General features: G+C 50.3%; 1 protein-coding gene across 1 annotated transcript; it reads right to left on the reverse strand.

Moving 5' to 3' along the window:
* Positions 1 to 5,903: 5,903 nt before the first annotated feature.
* Positions 5,904 to 18,559, reverse strand: RHOU (ras homolog family member U). Its single transcript, XM_053912976.1, has 3 exons — positions 17,998 to 18,559; positions 16,227 to 16,285; positions 5,904 to 11,699 (listed from the first exon to the last, which is right to left on the reverse strand). The coding sequence occupies exons 1-3, from the start codon at positions 18,257 to 18,259 to the stop codon at positions 11,244 to 11,246; spliced, it is 777 nt and encodes a 258-aa protein (XP_053768951.1). The 5' UTR covers positions 18,260 to 18,559; the 3' UTR covers positions 5,904 to 11,243.
* Positions 18,560 to 21,775: the final 3,216 nt, after the last annotated feature.

Genomic DNA, 21,775 nt, shown 5'->3' on the forward strand with positions numbered 1-21,775 from the left:
TTTAATCCTCATCCAAGGATGTATTTATTGATTTTTTTTTAGTAAATTCTTTTTTTTTAAGATTTTATTTATTTATTTTTACAGAGAGGGGAAGGGAAGGAGAAAGAGAGGGAGAGAAACATCAGTGTGTGGCTGCCTCTCGCATGCCTCTTGCTGAGGACCTGGCCTGCCACCCAAGCATGTGCCCTGACTGGGAATTGAACCAGCAACTCTGGTTCACAGGCCCACAATCGATCCACTGAGCTACAACAGCCAGGCTATTTATTGATTTTAGAGAGAGAGGAAGAGAGAGAAAGAGACAGAGAATGAGATAAACATTGACGGGAGAGAGAAACTTCGATTGGCTGCCTCCCACACGCACCCTGACTGGTGATGGAACCACCAACCTAAATATGTGCCCTGACTGGGGATCGAACCCACAAACCTTTTGGTGTACGGGACAATGTTCCAACCAACTGAGTCCCCCACCCAGGGCAGTCTTTAATGGGTTTTGATGAGTGAAAAGACCACTCACTGAACTGCTCATGCGTCAGAAAGGGAGAGGCTTTCTGTCTTCCTGTCGAAGCCTACGGTGACCCAGGACGTGACCTGCCGTGCCCTTCCTGTTGCTTCTTCCACGTTTGTGCAGAAGCGGCACACGGAGCAGCTGAGCCCAGGGATCTCAAGACATAATTGTCTGGACCAGGGTTTGGTAAAAACTACTGATTTATTAACTTGCTATTGATTTTGCTTAAGATGAAAACTCCTAAGCCTGTGGAGATCAAAGCTGAAAAGAAGCGGGATTATCTTAAAATTATAGAGAAAAGGCACCATGCCGGGGTCACAACTTCAGCTCCATGTGAGGTGGAAGAAATTATAGCCCAAAGAAATGTAATTCATCCTGTAAATGTGTAGAGGTCGGTGGCAAAGGCAGGACAAGGCCCCGGGAAGCCTGGGATAAATCCTGGGGCTTCCCCCAGCTGGGCCACACAGGGCTTCATCAGGGCATTGCCCCAGGGCAGGCACTGTCGAGTAAATCCCATGAGTGGGCGTGTTACAAAGTGCTTGGGACAGAAAGGCAGGCGAAGGCCTCAGCAGCGGGAGCTCGTGCAGAAGACCAATGAAGGATGGCTAAAGTCCGATGTTGCATCCTAGGGCATGACCACCTATGAAAATGCCTTTAGGGACGGAGGGGGCATAAAACCAGCTGTTTTGTAAAGCAATTATTTTGCTTTGGGAAACGGGTTCTTATCAGATGGTTGAGCCTAGTTTCAGTTTCGTGTGGAATAGGCTGCTGCTGATCACACCGCTAATGGTGATAGTGTTCACCCAAGGTTTGTAAAAGGGTTTTACCTACTCTGGGCTCTAAATTATTGTATTTGTCTAGATACAGCAGAATTCTGTCTGAGTTGCTGGGAATGGAAACATCCAAAGTCTATCTCATCCCGCTGTCTGTGTGCCCAGCAAGGCGACAATTTTCACTCATTTTAAGCATGTACTTACCCCCGAAAGAAGGAAGATTCAATGGAGCGTTTAGGCAACATATTGTGTCAGCCACTTGAAGAGTCAGACCCTACTTAAAATAATACAGGTGATGAATGTACCTCTTATCCCCGGAACTCCTGGCTGCTGGACCCATTGTGTTCCCCCACCCCAGACTATAATATGTACGATCCACCTCTCTCTCTCTTTTAAAAAATATTTTATTTATTTTTAGAGAGAGGGGAGGAGGAGAGAGGGAAACATCAATGTGTGGTTGCCTCCTGTGCACCCCCTACTGGGGACCTGGCCTACAACCCAGGCATGTGCCCTGACTGGGAATCGAACTGGTGACCCTTTGGTTCGCAGGCCGGTACTCAATCCACTGAGCCACACCAGCCAGGGCCGATCCATTTCTCTTTATCCAGGATGGACACACAAGCCCTGGCAGCCTCAGAGCCTCCTCCCTTTCCCGAATTCATCCACCTGGCAGGTCCAAGTAAACACACCTCCCAGCGTTCACGCGCCTGTGCAACAGCCTCCCCCTTCTGGCCACATAGTCTGTGAGGGGGGCTTTGGGACTTGCTTTGATCCGTGGACATTCACCAGCACAGGACAAATTGGCTCGATAAACCCTTGCACACTGGAGCGCTCTCTCTTGGCACACTCACCTGTGCAAGTACGTCTCCACGCTGCAGAGAAACTCAGGCACAGGGAGAGAGACCCAGGATTTCTTCCAAGTTCATCCTAGTCGAGCTCCTCTACCTACATGTGATGTCAGCAGAGCTGCCCAGCTGGGCCCAGTCAGCCCACGGGATCCCAAGAACAAACCAAACAGCCATTGTTTTAAGCCACTAAATGATGGGGTAGCTGGTTATACAGAAATAGATCATTGAACTAGAGCGTCTCTGCTGGAGATTTTGTAAGCCCCCTCTATGTCTTCCATAAAGCGTAGAAAGGGAAAAGGGAAATGCAGTTTTAAAATACTCTCGCTGAACAATGATTCTACCAAGGAAGAGTCTCTCAGCCAATTAGTCTTTTTGTTCCTCTCTTTGATAAATGAGGATAATAGCCAACAATCTAATACGCGTCTGCCATGGCTGGTGTGGGGTTGGGAGAAGTGTCGTATTTATTTATTCATTTATGGCGCAACCTGATCTCCAGAGAAGACCGACACAGGTTAGGACAATAAGTGAAATATGTTTCGTGAATGTGGCTCATAAATTTTAGACATCGTGCTGTTTACCAAAACGGTTTCTCCTTTCGTAAACTCTTCCCTAGTCACCTCTAGTAACATTTTTATAAGAACATGTTTTGTTGTTTTACCTAAACAGTTGTTGACCTAATCAATAATCAATCCTCTTCTTTTCGCATTTTGAAATAGACACACTAGATTTTCAGCAGCACCAAATCAGTTTTGGGGGGGTGAAGGTGAGATCACCTTGATTAGGGTCCTGGTGACCCGTCACACAGGACACTGTCTAGCTTTGGGTGAGTTCTTGGCAACCCAGGGCCAATTTAAAAATCTATTGATGGTTGGCAATAACTACTCATCTGATGGCCCCACCCCCATGCTTATCCGTTAGCTTCTGAAATAAAGTGACAAGGGAGGTAAATTGTGTGGATCAAATAAATGTGTTGAAAATCCACTTATTGTGACTGTCTGGTTTAGATTATTAGTGAGTAATAAAAGTCTGTGCACAGTCATCTTAGTTGGTGGTCTGGTCAGAGATTTCCTTCCAGAATGAAAATTAGGAACCCAGGAGGATCAGGGAGAGAGAAGAGACACGGAGAAGGGGGTCCGAGTGGAGGGACAAGTTTAGGGTTTGTGCGTGATTTTTGTATCTGATTTTTCTGTATTTTTACCAATAAAACCTTTAATAAATAAGTGACTATTTCTGCTGTCATTGGTACAGTTGATGACATTTTAGACATCAGAGTTCAAAGTCCCTAACAAGAAATAGCCTAAGGAAGAATGTTTCTCCATCTTCTTCAAAACCAGGCAAAGACATAAAACATTTTCATCCGCATTTTTAGTACATTCACTCCCCAGTGTAAACAAGGCAGGAATCTCTGCAGGAATCTCTGTGCTCACGTAATATGAGAAAGCACTGTTGTGGGGAGGGAGACACAGGCAGTTGGTATGATCACGGCACTCTCTCCTTGTAGGGACCTTCCTGAGATGCCAAATCATAAACAAGCTGTTTATAGTGTCTTGAAGAATAAGGAGAGACAGGAGATTTGGCTGTTTAATGATATCAAGGTAAGACATGATTTCATTCGTCTCAGAATGGATTTGTTTTTGCCAATGAGACCAGAAATACTCAAAGTCATTGACCTTAGTAGCTCTCATCCCCACTGGGGGTGACCTGGCACATCTGTCCCCGGTCAGCCAGCAAAGCCAAGAGGGGCCCTGGCAACATGGGCCCAAGGACCCCTCTGTATTCCCACATCTGCTGCTGTGGACTGCTGCGTGGTAGCCGCTGCACGAGGCCATGACTGCGGGCAGATGATCACCAAGCCCTGTCGACCTTGGAGCCAGTCTGTCTCGTTGGGACAGTTTGCCCAGCTCCACTCTGTGTTTATCTGATCATTTGCCTTGGGTGTGAAGGGGACACTTGAATTCCCTGACATTCGCATTCCTGGACAATTTCTTCACCCTTCCCTTCTACTGTGGATGACCGTAGATAATAGTATCCCTGACAAAGGCACGTACACACACACACAGACACACAGGACTGTCTATTGGTTTTCAGTTTCATTCTGCTCTTGCTAACTATGTTGAGCAGGGAGAAAGCAGGTGTTCTCCACGTGCAAATGAGTGGAGAGGAGAGCAAAACAGAAGGAAAAGCCGGTGCACAGGAGTGTCCTGGGCCCCCTCTGAGTGGAAGAATCACGTGGAGTGGACCTTCTCTGGAGTTAGGTAGAAAGAGAAGTCTGAAGTGAGCTGCAAGTGATTGCTTTTGAGAGAGAGAGAGAGAAAGTGTCATTTTGCAGAGAGACTGGAAGAAGCCCCCATGTTTGTTGGGGCATTAGAAACACTTCTCAGAGAAAGTGACATTAAACCGGAGATGCAGACAGAGGGGTTTATTGTGCAGCCACGTGGGAGAAAGAGCTTCCACATTCTGGGAACAAAGTGTACCGAAGGCCAAGGACGTGGGGGTGCAGGGTGCATTTGGATGAACCAGGTAGAACAGGGGTAGGATATTAAAGGCAGACAGGAAGTAAGATCCAGAGCAAGAAAATCTTTGCAGGCCGTGCAAACAGAAATTTAGGTTTTCTTCTGCAGGCCTGTAGTTCCCCAGCTGGAGGCCACCCCCCGCCCACCCAGGAAGCCGTGGCGTCAATGACAAATGTGAGGATGGACAGAAGCACCGAGCATTACTTGCAGAAGAATGTCACTCACGTGTACTCCGATTTTTCAACGCTATGTAGAGGCTTTCGTGATTAACTTAATACCGACCGGAAGCATTCCCAAACATAACATAAAGTGAAAATTACTTTTGCATTCACAAAGGCTTTTATTATCGTTCTCAACTAATGGGAAGGTGCGATTCCATGTGGCTTTTTCTCATTGTGTATTTTAGTGAAAATAGTCCAAGTCCAATTACTCTCCTGGGGAATCTGCAAGATTCGGAAGCATTGTCAAATGTTTGGAAGTCCGTGTTAGGGGCGACGGAGAACCACTGGACATTTTTTAGAAGCAAAGTAGCTGACACGTTCAAAGCAAACGAACAACAAGCCCTTGGCAGTGTGGAGGAGGAGACACGGGGAAGGCAGAGAAAGACAAGGTGTACCTGAACTCCTGCCGAGGTGTGGCTAAGGAGGAGAAGCACAATGAAGGTAATGCCCACCCGTGGGACTGGTAACCGATTAGATGTGAACGTGCAGGACAGGAAGTCTGGGCTGATGACAGAGTTCTGGTCTGGACACGAACACAGGGGTCAGGGTGTGTCCCCCGCATTCCCTCAGAAAAAGAGCACTCGGGGACACAGGAGGCAGGTGTTGGGGAGCAGGGAGCTGACCTCCAGGCGAGCGCTGTGGCCTGCAGAAGGAATGACCCCCAAAGATGTCTATGTCCTGTGCCTGTGACTAAGTAGGACACAGGGCAAAGAGGAAGTAAGGCTGGAGATGGAATACCAACTTCTAATCTGCTGACCTGCGTGGGGAGGATTAGCCTGAACGCTGTGGGTGGGCCAGTGCGATAGTAAGGATTCTTAGCTGTGGAAGAGGACATAGAAGTGTTAGGGAGCTTCCCTGTGAGAAAGACTAGACCAGCCACTGCTGGTGGGGGAGGATCAGGAGCCAAGGAACGTGGGTGGGCTCTAGAGCAGGAAGAAGCAAGAAAATGGACCCCCCACTCCTGAGCCTCCAGAAAGGGACACAAGTCTGTCATCACCTTAATTTTAGCCCAGTGTCACCCACAAAACAAACTCAACTGAGTATTCCATCAGCAAAAGGCTTTATTGGGGGGAAAAAGAAAGGACTGCAATCCAGTACTGGCAGCCACCACGTGCACACACTGAGCTGGGGGGAGAGGAAGTTCAGGGAGGGACAGGTACAGCCCCTGGAGCTCTGCCGTGAACACTAGTTCTTCCTGTAGGGTGATAGCTCCTCCCACAGGTCCTAGCTCCTCCCACAAACCCTCTAGTTTCTGTCCCAGTTAAGGTCTCTCTGGTAAACTTTATCACCAGTGAGACCCATTTTAGATTTCTCACCTCCAGAAGTACAAGGTAAAGAAATTTGTGTTGTTTTAAACCATTATGTCTGCGGTTACTTCAGGGATAGGAACCTGATGTAGCGTGTTCAATGCTGAGTCCCTGCTGGACATTCAGGGGGAGAATTCAGGGAAATGTGAGATGCTGCTCCAGGGTGTATCCTCCTCTCAGAGATGAACCTCGGGCTCCCAACCACGTGCCTCTTTCCTATGCAAACTGTGTCTCTTCAAGACGTGGCTTAATTGTGGGGATTGTGCATTTTATGGGAGATGAGGCAACTGAGGTTGGGTGAGTCAGACTAATAAACAATGCCACAAATGGCTCTAGATTCACAAAACCCAGAGATGCTAGACTGAAGCAAGAACTTCTTTCATGAAAGGAGTCAAGGGAAACCCTAGCCGAGGGCTGGAAAACACAGAGATCCCCTGACTTCCACACAATACTCACTTTGCTGCCTGGGCCGCACTCCCCAAACCACCTTTGTCTGCTAAAGCCAGCAGCTAAATCCAATTCGCCATCTGGGACTGGCACAGTTTCTCCTAATGGGCAGGTGGCCCCCAGCAGTCCTACCAGCTGAAAGAGCAGCATCTACTCCATAGTCAGACTGTGGACTTACTAGAGTAGTTTATATTATCTTGCTCTTGTTTTATAAAAAGGAGCAGCAATGAAAAGAAATCAGTGTGTTATTATCCGTAAAAAACAAATGCCTCGTAAAATTTGATAGAGTTGAAGATGAAAGCCATTGGGGGCCAATAGCAAGTCCATCAACTGGCTGTCCTGCTGGGAAAGGAATGAACAGATCCTAGCAACAGGGCCAGCCCAAGTGGACACTTACTGAGCGCTTACGGTGCACAAGCACTTTCTAGCCCCATCAGCCCTCTGGGGTAGGTGCCGTGCTCATTCCCTTAATAGATTTGCAAGTGTAGACACAGGGAGGTTAAGAGGTTAAGCAGCTGAAGACATCACAACTGGTAAGAGGCACCCCAGGGATTCAAGCTCCAACAGCCTGAGTCAGGATCCTCTCCTCCCCTTCCTTCCCACTGTCACCACCCCCTCCCTCCCTGATATCATAGTCTCCCTGACCTCATTGCTCCCCTCCCCTCCTCTACTCCCCCACATCATTGCCTCCCTGGTGTCATCCCCTCCCTGGTGTCATCTCCTGCTCCCCGCCCCTGCGTTCCTGTCCTGTCCACACTGGCTTCCAGGACATGTCAGACATCCCTCTGCCTCAGGACCTTTGCATCTGCTATTCCTTTCAGAAAACTTTGTTCCATGTACTTCTTATCCCCTCACCTCCTCCGGGTCACCTACACACCCCCATGAAGCACTCTGAGACCTCCTCTGGAGGGATGGGGCCCTCTGTCAGTGTGTCCTGCGAAGGCCTGTCCGGGATATGGGAGGCAGGACTGGGGCTGGGTAAGGAGGAACCTCCAGGTGCCCCTGGGCTGGGATCGGGCTGCCCCGAGGAGGCCAGTGAGGGCAAGCTGGCTTTTCACACTTCGGGGCGGGAGTAGGTGGGTTGTAGTTGCTCCCTGCACAGTATTCCAGGGCATCATGCTTCCATTTGCATTGGGTACGAAAGTTGTCGCTGGGCCTCAGAGGCACTGTGGGGAATAAAGTGGACGGACTCACTCTTTACTAAGACGGCCAGGAGCACAGTCCACCCCCGTGAGGCTGGAGGGTGGAAAGAGGCTAACACTGGCCCCTCGGAATGGTCCAGTCCCCGGGGCCACATTCCCTGCAGCCCTTGGTATAGGGCTACATCTGGGTGACGTGACAACAAGACTGACCAGGAGAACCTGAGAACGAACACACATAGCAGACAAGGGCGTCTCCCAGCGCCGCTGGCGATGGCGCACCCTGTGCCCCGCTGGTCTTCACCGTAAAGATGGGGGGCTCGTGGCACCTTTGACCTCGAATCCCCTCCACGGCCAGTAGAAATCTGGGACATTCACCGGCATATACAGATGTTTACCTGTGCATTACTGTTTACACACAAGGAAACTGGGGCTCAGACCTAGTAATCCCTCCCCCTCATCCCACACCCAGTGCTCCTCTGAGTCCGGGCTCCCGGCCCCAGCAACCGTGCTCCTGCCTTACTCTGGGGCACCAGCCCACCACCCATTACAGATGAAGAGCCAGAGAGTTCTCATATCAGGCTGTGACCCCCGAATTCTCAAAACCCCATATTGAGTAAGCGTTTATTGCTGGTTGGGGCTGTATTCCCAACATGCCCCTGGGGGTCGTGCACAATGCTTCCCGGCCAGCCCGCTTCTCCGTGTGGCTGAACTTGTATTCCCTTCCAGTGAAGCTCTTTTGGAGGAGAGGCAAATGCGGTTCTATCCGCAGGTCAGAATTTATTTCACACCAGCTTGTGCACAGCATTTGCAAGGACAACGCTCTGCTCGCTGTCATTGCACTTGACACGTGAAAGGACAACTTGGTAAGGCACCAGGGGACCACTGTCTGGGCAGACGACTTGCCTTCCTGTACAAGACCCGGGCGGTTTCTCTTAAGTCTGTGAAGCACAGAGAACGTCCCCAAGGTTCGTTTCCACACACGTGGTAAAGAGATATAAGACAGTTTGGGAATATATTGTATTTTTAAACTTTAGCCAGCCGACCGCGGCAAGCTACAGTGGCATTTTCCAAAGCACAACTCTGCTAGAATCTTCGCCGTGATACCAAGCTTCGAGTTTCACAACGTTTGAGCTTCGGAGCACAGCAGGTCTATATTTAACTCAAGCACATACTTCTCAGAGCATTCCGCCCGCATCTCCATTTTTCACAGAGAAATAAGAATGGAGAAACCCCATGAGGATGATCGATTGGGCCTTTCGTGTTTCCTAAAATGCTGCAACGTATTACAAACTGTTGGGTTTGAATGTCAGTCCCCGAGGTGCACAGGTTGTCCTGAGCTGGGATAAAAATAACCCCCTTGGAAAGCTCTCAGAACTGGGCCACATAGGTGTTCTTCGGTAACCACTTCCCACCAGGGCTCCGAAAGGCAGAAGTTGCCAAAGCCCCGCCCAGGGGGACCCAGGGGGGCCCCCGCACGCTATCGTATGCATACAACTTCAAGTTTCGTGTTCTCACTTCGAAAGTAATTTGCATTGGACTCCGTGACATTTGCTTAAATATAAAATCCTGTTTAAAATGACTCGTCAGTCAATTAACTACCTCTGCCCACCGCGGCAGCCACAGCGTAGCCCGGGAAGCTGGCTTCCCACCGATAGGTGAGCCAGGCACACCAGCTAGGAATGCATCTCCTCAGGTCCTTTGGTGGCACTTCCACAAATACAGACATTTTACTCACTCAGGTTATAACTAAACGTTTTAGGAACTTATGGCAGCCAACAATGTCAATGTATCGAGAGAGAAATAATAATGAACAATCTATGTATTTTCATTTTTAAACAAAGAAATCAGTTAATTTTATTTACTAACAGAAATAAAAGAAGCCCCTACCCTAAAAGTGTAACCTAATCTTTTACTTTGTTCTATGGAAAAACACAAGTTGGCTTTTTTTTTTAAACAAAAAACACAAGGCCCACAGATAAAACTCTTCTGTCCACTGGCTCTACAGAAATGTGTCACTGGGTCGGTTTTGGTAAATCTGCTTCACCCACTGCATCTGTGGTGTGGCAGTTTCGTCGTCCAGAAGATTAAGCCCTTAAAATCTGCCACCTTGAAGAATGCGGATGTTTCACAAATACGTGGTTTTCTGACTGCCTCAAAGTGAGGATGCAGCACAGCGCAGGAGCTGCGGTCCCAGCACACACCCCGAGTGGGCGGGGGGCGCAGCAGCAGGCGCCCTGGCCCCCCTAACCCGCTGCATTGCTCTTCGCTGTCATTTCCCCCAAAGACTGTGGATTCAACTGGTTGTTTTAACAGATTTTAAAACAGGTTCTGAGAGATGTTTGTGTTTTGTTTAAACATGGTATCAAAAGCATGTTCAGATTCCCTGAAAGTCACAGGGGATGACCAAAAAGAACTCTATTCCAAAAAGTGTCAACCAAAAGAGGAAGCCACGGGCCCTCGATCTGCGTTTGTGGCCATGCTTTCCCCATTCACTGTCTGAACATCTGAATCAGCAGCAAATGCGGCCATATGCGTGTACATGTGTGTGCGTGTGTGCGTTTGGGCTAAAGAAAAAGGTACATTCTGTGCCCCACAAACATTAGCTGTGGGCTTTTCAAAAGCGCTCACACCCTGCAGAAGGGACAGCTTCAGTCTGGAGGTTTGAAACCAGTTCAGACAGGTGCTCCCTAATGCTCAGGCGGTTTGGTGCGTGTATATTAACCGCTCACATCAATTCTGACCTCAAGATGAATCACTCCCTAAAGAAAATGTCCCTGCCACTGGCTGCCACTGGCTTTAGTCCACACGAGGTACAGCCTATGTTTATACAGCATCCACAGAAATGGTCTCAGGATGGAAAAATCCCACTAAACTATGTTTTCTTTTTGGTCTACCCAGTGCTATAGAGTTAGTGGGTTGGTGGTGGTGGTTACTTTTAAATCTTCAGCAACCGAATACTAGCATAGTGACTGGGTTGAGGTTTCGTAAGCAGAGGTCTCTCACATTTTCTGATTTTTGCTCCTTAAAAAAAAAATAATAATAATAAAAAGTGTGGAGTTTCAAAGCTAAGAGTGGCTCTCCCGATAGCTGGCCTGTGTGGGGAGTAGTCCTCGATCAGAGACAGTTAACCAGGCCATTGCATTCTGTACGTGACAATGCAGCAAAATTTCATTCCTCACACCCAGATTCGAGGCGTCTTTCTCCTATTAGATACAAATGAATCCAAAGGTCTAGAGCTCTAAATTTCCAACATTATGAAAAATGCTTAACTTACTTCAAAAATACGTTGCATAAGAGTCTCATCCCTAAGCTCAGACAAACAACGAGAAAGTCAAAGGCAAGAAAGAATACATACATGGACAGGCCCCCCTGGGGTACCTGCATGGGTTCTCTAAACAGGGGGCACACCGTTAAAGGGGTCCTTGCAGGTAATATAGCTTCTAATATTGATTTCATCTGAAAAGTCTTTCTGGGTCCCTTGCCAGCATCATACGAAACAGCAATACTTCTTCCACCAGGACTTGGAGAGGTTTTTCATTTTGTCCGGAGTCCTGCTTTTGGACTTCTTTGGCTGTTGCTGTGTGTCCGAGTACTGAATGCCAGCGACGATGGCCGCGTCAAAGACCTCTTTGAGGTTTTTCTGAGTCAAGGCCGAGCACTCGATGTAGGAGGCGGCTTTGATCTCCTCGGCACACAACTTTGCCGCGTCTTCGGGCACTGGTTTCTCTTTGCACTTGTCCAGCTCGATGAGGACTTTGACATCTTCTCTGAGATCCGACTGAGTTCCGACGAGGATGATGGGGGCTTTGGGGCAGTGGCGCCGAATCTCGGGCACCCACTTCTCCACGACGTTCTGGAAGGAGGAGGGGCTGACCACACTGAAGCACAGCAGGAAGATGTCCGTGTTGGTGTAGCAGAGAGGCCTGAGTCTGTCAAACTCATCCTGCAACCAAAGCATCCAAAGGTATTTTAAAAATGCATCTCATCGGCAGAAAGAACACCTTAAGTTTTTTGTGAAAAGGTCTGGCAGGTAATAGAAAACCCACTGGTTATGGAAAGAAGAGCCCGTGTCTTAGAAAGGACCCTGCTGTGCTCACCTAAGTGGGGCCCACGCTGCCCGAGGTACAAAATCTGCAAGTGTGTTCAAGTGTCCAACGGTGCACGTGACCTACTGGCAACTTCCCATAGGAAACGTACTTAGATGAATTGTAGAGGTAAAATTCTGGGCCAGAGTAACGGAGCTACTCTTCTGAAACGTAGACAGCATATCCACCTGATCCCCAAGAGTCCCACCGACCCCGGGGAGACCCCGTCTAGGAACACGGCTCCTGTCTGTATGAACTCAGCCCAGCCCATTCTCACGGCGCCGGTGAGCCAGGCCCACTTCCTGCCGGCTGCACTGTGCCCACCAGAGCACATGCTGCCGCGCAGGAACTAGAGCTAACCAGACCCGAGGACGGACCCAGAACGGAGGCTGAGGACCCTGTCAGGCCACCCTCTCTGACAACTCGCAGAACCTGTGCCTCCCAATGTCATTTCCGATATCGGTTAATACAGCCTCATTTTTGCTTGATACTCCTCTTTCTTCTTGCTTTATCATCTCTTTCCCCCTCCTTCCTTCCCTTTCTGTTACTTCCTTTGCCCTGGTCTCTCTGCCAACACCATAGCTGTATCTTCCCAAAGCCTCCACACACGGTGCTTTGGGAAGATAAAGGACCAGAGAGAAGGCTTACACACCTGCCCTCAGGGTACAGAGACTCAGGCCAAATAGGTCAGAGCTGGTCATGCGGAGCAACCGTCAAGCTGCTGCAGTTCCCTTCCTAGGAGAGTCCAGGCTCGACCCCAGGCACCGTGCGGGGCCGGGGGCTCGGCTGGGAACACACAGACAGGGCCTCGGCTCTGACAGAAATACGTGTCTCCCCATCAGGGTACTTTCCCTACCAAACTATACTTCCCCGTGGTACTATATTCAGCTAATTGAAAGCCTTCCCTCAACTCTCTTGTAGGGAAATGTTTGCATCACCCCATTCCCACTGAAAATTTCTATCTGTGGGTACTGACAATTCTCAGGTGTCACGTGGCATGTATTTCCCAGTGGCAAGGGAAAGTTCAGGGCGTGCTCCGATTATTGACAAACTACTACGCATGTGCACGTTATTCTGCATGCATTCTTCTCCAGGCATAAAGGAAACCTGGGCGTGTTTTATTTGAACACACTTTCTTCGTCCAAGGCTCAATATTTCCACTGCGGCGCAACCACCACCCAGCAATATTAAGGTCGACCAGCTGACGGGATCAGGAGTGACTGTGGCATTTCAGAATGCCACCGCCCCTCGTCAGTCTTCCAGAAGCGAGAGTCAGCAAAGAACGACTTGGGTTTCTTAGTGCCAACTTTGTGCTGAAAGAATAAACACAGGAGAGTTCCAGGTAGACGACGGCCTGGCTCGGCAGCTCTATTCATGAAACGTCTCTCTGTTCTCCGGGGCCTCAGAGGAAGGAGCATAAGAACTGAGCCCAGGGTGAGGTCAGCTCCCTCGGGCAGCTTGCACTGCACTGTTGGGAGGCAGTCACCCTTGGCCGGGCCGGAATCTGGGGTTGCATTACCAATAAAAAGAAAGGTAAGCCCAGGGGCCAGGCCTTCCAACAGGGTTTTGGAAATCTGGCTGCCCAGACCTCTTCTGATTCTGACTAAGGGGTTCGGGAAGCAAAGCAGAAATGAAGCCCTCCTGCTCCCTGACCGACCAGAAACCTTAGATATTTGCTGAAATAAACACACACACGTGCGATGAGACCAACATCCATGTGCCCTCCGGCCCCGGCATCTGCATGCCTTGGCCAGGTCTGCGGAAGGATCTGGTTTGGGGGCAGGCAGGCAGGCGGTGGGAGAGTAGTGCAGTAGTGCGGGTCAAGCTACAGTCTGATTTTTTATTATTTTTTTTCAGTATAAAGATTTTCCCAAGTGCCTCATGGGTCAAAAGGCTGAAGAATTTTCAGCTCCTATTGGCAACGCTACAATGAACTAGTCTTATTACGGCGATACCCCTTTCTCTCGTGCCAAAGGCAGGTTTCTCAAAGTGCTCAGTCTCTGATCAATTTTCACTGGGTGAGACGGAGTGCAGCATTACAAACTCCTTTTAACATCTTATAGACTCACCTACCGTCCCTCACGAGAAAACCCAAAGGTATAAGAAGCAACGTTAGTGATTTATCCAGCCAGTGGAGCTGTGTTCTTGCTCTGAGCTTCTGTGAAACCCGCGCTGGGGCCCCAGGTTATGCTGCCTGCGCTCACATTCTGCTGCAGGTGGAAGTGGAGATGGCTTGAGTCACTGTAAACCATGAGGCTATCAGGAGGACTGCCTGGAGGCGGGGAGTTCCATTGGCTGAGTCAACACTAAGTCAATATGGCTGGAGTCAAATCAAGTCCCTTAAAAGGTAGTTTATCAGCTCTGGAGTAAGGAGTTAGAAAAGGACAATGGCCAGCTTTGCTAATAGTCAAAAGCAATACTAATTGATACTTGGGAACAGGAAAAAAATAACCTTTATCCCAGTTGTGTATTTTTCATAGGGAGTTTTTAGAGCTAGTTTTCGATAAAGCTTTAGATAGTAGCCTCATTCATTACATAATTGGGTATACTTCACTAACCAGTACATGAGGCAAGAAATATAATAATCTCAATGAAAACATTGCTGGGAGATGAGAAAAATAAATTCCAAATAAACCAAAGCTTACCCACTTAGCACGCAAACTCTATTCCTTAAATATAAACATCTTTCATGAAAATATTTCTAAAATGATTCTCACGTTTCTCTGACTTTTAAATAGCCAATGATAAGAAAAAAAATCACTCTTCCTTGAAAATTCAGGATCACTTCTACAAAGATTTTTTTTCTTTCTTTCCTGGTAAAAGCCCTATTCCTCTTTCACAACTGCTCTGAGGTTTTCCTCCTGGATCCACCCATCCTGCACCTCAAGCCAGCACTGCTTTCCTATTTATGGAACTTCTCTGATTTCTTCCACAAGGTCCACTAACTGGTTTGTCTTCCCTACAGACTGTAAGTGTGTTGAGGGGCAGGCCCGTGACTAAGTCTGCAGTCCCGGAACCTAGCGCTCCATTCATTCACGGTGATCATGCCTACTGTATGCCAGACAATGTGCAGGCCCCAGGTGTAACCCCCCACCCAGGAGAACCAGCGCATCCCAGGTGATGGGCTGCGTGTGCACAGCGCTGCTTGTTCCACCCCTAAGGGGCCCCTGATAACCAGGCCTTTATTCTCAGGCTATTAAGTTGCCCCTTCTTGCTTCAGTGGGGAGATCGCTATTTATTGGTTTATTTCTGCTCCTGGTGAAGGGGAAGCTGCCATGCTCCAGCGGCAGGGTAAGGCCATAACAAGGGAGGCTGGATGACCACTCAGGACGCTGTGGCCACCGCCAAGGCATTCGTTCAGTGGTGGAGCCAGGCTACCCAGGACATGTCGCCTTGAGGTTTGAGAAATAAAGCTCTGAATCAGCTGCCCCAGAGTCGGTTGGTACTCAGCTCGGCAGCCCTGGCTTGGCCGAGGCTCAGGACACATGGGAAGCCAACTTCTCAAAAGGTGATCTGGGGTGGGACAACACCCCAGAAAGTGAGGCAGGCACTCTGACCTGCCCACAGAGCGGCGCCCGGCACTTTCCCTAACTCTAGCGAGTCCTGGCTCTCAAGCACTCGTAATGACCCACAGTGTCACTTAGGCAAAGTCAGGAGATGGCAGCTGGGTTCTACAGAGAAGAGAAACTTCAGTGACTTGAGCTCCCTGCTGGGGGGTGGAGGCAGGGCAGTGCTGGGTGATGATGGGCCCTGGGGCTCTTGGGGGTGCCCCAAGGGGGACTTCACACCCGTGTCCTCCCTATCACTCCCTGGCTGTCTCATCTAAGTGCCTAGCCTTCCAAACAGGAATGGAATGTTCATGGTGTGAGAGAGCAAGTTCCAGCTCAGTCATTCGGCCAGCTCAGGTCGGCTCTGACCACTGCATCTCTGCTTCAGGGGACAGGCAGCAGGAGCCCCTGTGAGTCAAACCACAGCATAGGAAGGGAACTGGTAACACTTACTGACACGGGCTCCCTCTTTTTCTTGAGTAAATGTCTTAAGCATTTGCTGACCTTTCATGAATCGATTATAAGATATTGCCAACTTATTTGAGCAATGATTACAAAGGATCATTGATAGTTTTTAATGAAAACCAGAAAGTAAGTAAGATCAGAAACTCTTGTGAGATAAGAACTGTTCTTGACCTACTTTCCTGCCCCTGCCAAGCTGGCCACACCCCGTTTTATTAGTGCGGGGCAGCTTCCCCCACCCCAGCCTGGGAGAGAGGGGCCAGTGGGAGGGGCGGGGCTACTTCATAAGGCTGCAGAACTACCCAGTTATTGAGGGGGGTGATCTGGAGACTTTTCCAAGGCCGTCCCCTTTTCCAGCGGCGACGTGATACTGACCTGTCCTGCGGTGTCACAGAGCTGGAGTCTCACCGGCCGCCCATCCACAGACACCACAGCTTGAAAACAAGACCAAAACCAGGGTCAGGGGCACGCCTCTTCACCACTTTCCGAAGAGTCGTAGTTTTAGCCTGCACTGCCATTCTCACCCAAACCCTCCGGCGCCCAGTCTGGGTCCCCTAAGGAGGTAGAGACTGGCCTAAAACAAGGGGGCCCCCGCAGGCATTTTTGTAAACCCCTCTCCAGGGCTGGCAATTCCCCCCACCGCTCCTGATGAGGCAGAAAATCCCTGAGCCTTTGATGGGCCCCGGAAGGGCCTGAGTTTGCCTCCTGGTTCAGAAGATTTATTTTCCTGTCACACTAGTTTCAAAAGACCTAAGAACAACCCCGGGGAGGGAGAAGGGGTGGTAAGTGGGAACCAACCTTTCGGATTTCAAATCGGTGGAAAACCTCACAAATGATTGTTTTCCCTTGGGAAACAGGCTGAGACTTCAGGGTTTATCATAAAATTGTAGCTTGTTTTGAGAACATGTGCAAACACTGGCTGCCTGCATTGTCCTGTTTATGGAAGAGGGCACCGCTTATCTCTCCCCGTCCCCTCAAAGGGGGGATTAAGAAAAGGAAGAGAAAGCAAGCACGCCCACCTTTCCACCGGGAGGGGGTCCCTGGGGAGGGACCTGCATGGGGCCAGGCTTGGAAGGTCCTACTTGAATTAAACAGTCAGTTCTGTCCCAATAGAACTTTCTAGATTGTTTATGCATATTTATACTAGTCAGTGGAACAAAAAAAAAGGTACGAAAACAATGCTATTTAGGTGGGAAACCCATTAGCATAGTATAGCTTATCTAGGGAACTTTGAGAGGGAAGAAAGCAAGTTGTTGCTGTTACGACTTTTTAAGACATCGAAAAGCATCCCCCAAATTGAGAGAGACGGTGAGAGATTGATTCGCACTAGCTTCTGTGGATTTTAACTTTTTCATAAATTTCAAAAAGACCTGAAAAATCAAGATAAAGGATTCCTTTATCTTTGTGTCCACCAAACTAAATGAAACAGCACCCCGATGTAAGAGCTTCAAGTAGCTTGAAGAGATAGTGAAAGATACTAAGAATCGGAAACAGCCAACGGAGGCGGTGGACGTGGGGACAGTCGGGCAGTGGAGGGGGACTCAGAAGAAAGAAATCGTGTTTCCTCTCCAGGCTTAATCCGAACCTAAGCCTTCACCAGGGCCAAATAGTACTATTCTCACTAAATCAACTATTTTTCGCTGCCTCCGCGGCTCTTTAAAGTGGAGAAGCCCTTTCGAGAGGAGTCGTGTAAAGGAAAGGAGCTGACACTAAGGGCCACAGGTAATGGCACCTGCGCGTCACCTTCCTTGTGAAACTCAGCAGCAGCGCCAGCTTACGTCGACCTGACGCAACTTTCTTTACAAGCAAATTGACCGGGCAACCTGAACTCGACCTGTTTGATTCCTGCTCTGCCCTTTTCCTTTGGCTCAGGCTCTGACTCCCGTTCCCACCCCCTCCTCGGGCTCCCGTTTTAGGGTTCTCCATTCTCTCCGCGCTCGCCCGCCTCCGAACTCGGGGACTGTCCCGCACTCCGCACTTGGTCCCATTCCCAGCCGGAGCAGGGTCCGAGGTTCTGCAGCCCCCTGGCGTCCCCGCGACCCTCGTGCTGCCCTCCCTCCTCTCCGCACGGGGTCGGTCAGCACCGTGTCCGCGGACCGCTGCCCCGCGCCCTCCCCGCCAGCCCCCGCCCCGCGGGCCGGCTCACCCGAGAAGTTGTCGAAGGCGGTGGGGATGTACTCGGTGGGGTAGCCGTTGGTGGTATAGCTCACCACCAGGCTGGTCTTGCCCACGGCGCCGTCGCCGACCAGCACGCACTTGATGCCGCGCCCTTCCGCGCCGCCCGCGCGCCCCCGGCCCCCCGGCGCCCCGGGCCCGCGCCCCCCACGCCCCCCGCGCTCCCGGCGGGGCGGCACAGGCGGCGCCTCGCAGCGGCCGGGGAATGCGGGGTCTCCCTGCTGTGGGGGCATCGGTCCGGGCTCTTGGATGTGCAGGCGCTGGCGAGCAGGGCAGGGCGCAACCGCCCCTCCGTCCCGGAGCCCTCCGGGAGGGAGGAGCTGTCACCGACCGCTGCGGGCGCGTCCCCGGCCCCCGAAAGCCGCGGTTCCAGGCCTCACGGCTCCCAGACAAAGGCGGCCGGGGAGGGTCGCGGTCTGTGCTCCGGCGTCGCCAGCCGGCTCGGCTCCGCGCGATCGGAGGAGTGCGGGCCGAGCGCCGTGGAGCCTGAGAGCTCTGTCTCCTCCTGGCTTTCCGGCGACACGACGCGTGGGGGGCGGGCGGGGAGGGGAAGGAGGCGGGTCTGGCTCGCAGGCTCCGTCCCCGCGCCGAAGCCACAGCGCCACCCGCCTGTGCGCCGGACGCCTGCACCGGCTCCGGAGGCAGAGCCGCGCCTGGCTGGCGGGGACTGTGGTCGCTGGCTCCTGAGACTCGGAACACCCGTGCCCGGGACCGACCCCTCCCCACGAATATTGCTCCGAGGTGCGGCGCTTGAAGGAGCCGTGCTGTCCAAGGGCAGGTTTCTCCTCCCCTGCCCGCGAGAGCGACCCCACCGCTGGACTGACCCGGGTGGTTCCGCCTCACTGCGCCCACGTGGGCGGGAAGCTTGAGGTTCCTCCTGTTCCCTCCGCCACTCGTCCCCCTCGCCCCCTCGCCCCCTCGCCCCCACCTCCGCTTCCCTATCGGAGCCTGTGCTGCGGGGCCCATCGCCGGCCACAGCGCTCCACCCAAGGGTTGGGGGAAGGGGAGGATGAATTCAGTGTCTGGTGGGAACATGTGGTCTTAAGGAGACGGAATTAACTAGCAACTTAAAAAAAAAAAGTCCATCGTGTGATTTTTTTAAAAAAGTCATCGTGTGATTTTTCTTCTTCTAAAATAATGTATTCTTTTAAATTTGGGAGCAAAGGACGACAAGTCCATTGTTCATGCTCATTTGACTTTCTCTTTCCCATGCCATAAAAGAGCACATTTCTTTATGGCCCCAATTCCTCCATTGGCCTAAATGCAATGTGGCGACAATATTATCTGGCAAAAGAAAGCCGATTTCTGTTTGACGACTTCCTGTCTACCTCCTCTTACCTGTAGGCAACAGTCCATTCAGAAACCAGGGACACTTCTCTGAGCCTAGTTGGGACACAAAGTCTCCTTGGGTGGGGAGTGGGGGGTGGCGGTTGCGGTGGGTGAGAAGAGGCGCATACCTTGAACACCAGTACTAATACTGCAACTAATAATACAGATGACAATAGCTAATACATATTGAGGTTTTATTATGTGCCAGACAGATGCAAGCGCTCTGCATGCACTAATTCCTCTAATCTTAACATTGCTTACACCCACGCTATGGGTGTAAGACGAGAAAATCTGAGGCACAGAGCTATTAACTAAGGTGCTCCGGTTCCACAAACTAGTAAGCGGTGGTGCCAGCATCCAAACCCAAATAGTCCGGCTCCAGAATCTAAGCTCTTAATTCCTGAAAGCAAAGATAAGCCCTTAGGATAAACTCAGACTTGAAAGTATCTGGGTGATCCCAACACAGAGGTGGGTGGGTTTATCAGAAGCTGCTGAATCCAGAGCCCCTCACCTGCAAAGAACCCCTTCCAAGGCCCTGGGGACCCTAGCAATGTGAATACATGGTTCTGTTTCTGTAAGTTTTGCAAAATAATGTAGTTTAATCATCGTGAGTTAAGTCCACTGTTTCTTTCCACCCTAACTTCCCCTCAAATTGAGTGGCTTTGAAGTGGCCATGTTTATTTGAGGGATAAGCCAAGAAAAGGGAAGTTAGGGAGGCATTACCTTAGGGTTTAATGGATACAGAGCCAGGTCTAGGGTGAGGGAAGGGAGACACCACGGGAGCAAGATTGAAGGGACCAACACTGCATTTGCCTGGCCCCCAGAAGGAGCACCCCTTTAAGTGGTGAATGAGCACCCCAGGCACCTCGCTTGCTCCTCCCTGGCCCTGACCCTGAGGGGCTATAATTCTATGATTGCCAGTTCCGGTGTGGAGTTCGGTGATGGCCAGCCATCCAGGTGTAGGAGTGGCTACCAGTGACACGCCTCCTGCCCTCTGTGAGGTCGTGCTGGTGTCCACCTGAACCGTCCCGCTTCCCCAGCACAGCACGGGTTCCAGCAGCCAAGAGGTAAACAGGGTCTGAGATGGAGGAGCCATAAGCTAAGTGTGTGGCAACTCTTTCCATCGTAAAACACATAGCGTTGTTAGAGAGGGTTCGGCTGTGTGAACCGCACCTGGCCCACACGGGAGTTCCCTCCCGACAGGGATGAATGCAGCATGTGCGATCAATCGTAAGTGCGCCATACAGTTTGGGAGGAAACCACGTGCAATAGAATGGATGTGAGTTCCCACATCAGTGAGGACACAGGCCTGTAGTAGTGACACCTGGCGAGTTCACTGGCACGTGAAGCGCATTTCTGTTCTTCTCATGGAAAACATATCACACAATTACAAAATTGAAGGAGGGGTCAAAGGGCGTGCGGCCAGGGGGATCTGAGGGGGTGTTCAAGGGGCGTAAAGTTTCGGTTGTGCAAAATAAATTAGGGTTGGCGGTTTACTCTACAATAACGGGGCTACGGTTAACTGTGTTATGTTGTGCCCCTGACATTTCTAAGGGGGTAGAGCTTAAGTGTTCTCAGTACACACACTCACACACAAGGAGATGTGAGGTGTTGCGTATGTTAATTACCTTGATTGGGGTGAATGTTTCACAGTGTATGTACGTATCAAACCATCGAGTGGTACATCTTAAATACGTAAAACTTTGAATGGTCAACTCTACCTCAGTGAAGTGTGGGGGGGTGCAGTTTAAGGGTGTAGAAAAGAACAGGCTTATCAAGGCATATCAGGCAGTTTATTAAAATGTTTTCCTGTGGAGTTTTTGAAGTTTACATTGTTCGTGTAAATTTTATAGCTTGTTGGGATGTAGTTCTCATTTTTAATAGATGTATATACGTTTGTACCTAATTTTCTATTCTTAAGTTTTTATTGTTTCTATTGCAGAAAGCCCCCAACTTTGATAAGCTTTGGGATCTGCAAAATTTAGCTCTGCGTTGCCATCTGGCCATGTGTTCATTTGTATTCTTGCTTTATTTTCTTTTTTAAATGCTGTGCTTTTTATGTTGAATTTCAGCCCATCCCTGCTCCTTTGGGTTCATCTTTCTACATTGTTTCATCACCTCCCTGCAGCCTCCTCCAAAATGCCCAGAGCTAATGCTCCCCCTATTTATAACAATCTTCTGTGAGCCACAGAGGAGAGCAGACCCGTGCCGCCCTGTGTGGCAGCTCGTTCAAGCCCAGAAGTGGAGAGGTGGTCTCCAAGTGCAGAGTGCCGACAGCAGAGGCTCCTCGGGGACCGGGTTGCATCCATCCCTATAGCCCACACTTGGAATTGTGCGGGGCAAATAGTAGGGTACTGTTTTTCCTTTTTAGGCATTTGTAAAATATGTTCAGAATGCATGAGTCAAGTTGGACTACTTCT

This window comes from Desmodus rotundus, chromosome 10, assembly GCF_022682495.2.
Source record: "Desmodus rotundus isolate HL8 chromosome 10, HLdesRot8A.1, whole genome shotgun sequence".
In the NCBI taxonomy this organism is placed as follows: Eukaryota; Metazoa; Chordata; class Mammalia; order Chiroptera; family Phyllostomidae; genus Desmodus; species Desmodus rotundus.

Excerpts from the sequence above, each read along its gene's own strand:
- RHOU (XM_053912976.1), bottom strand. The coding sequence starts at position 18,259 with ATGCCCCCACAGCAGGGAGACCCCGCATTCCCCGGCCGCTGCGAGGCG. Across the intron at positions 16,286-17,997 it reads CGCCTTCGACAACTTCTCGG|CTGTGGTGTCTGTGGATGGG; the intron begins GTGAGCCGGCCC and ends CTTGTTTTCAAG. Across the intron at positions 11,700-16,226 it reads TCTGTGACACCGCAGGACAG|GATGAGTTTGACAGACTCAG; the intron begins GTCAGTATCACG and ends CTTTGGTTGCAG.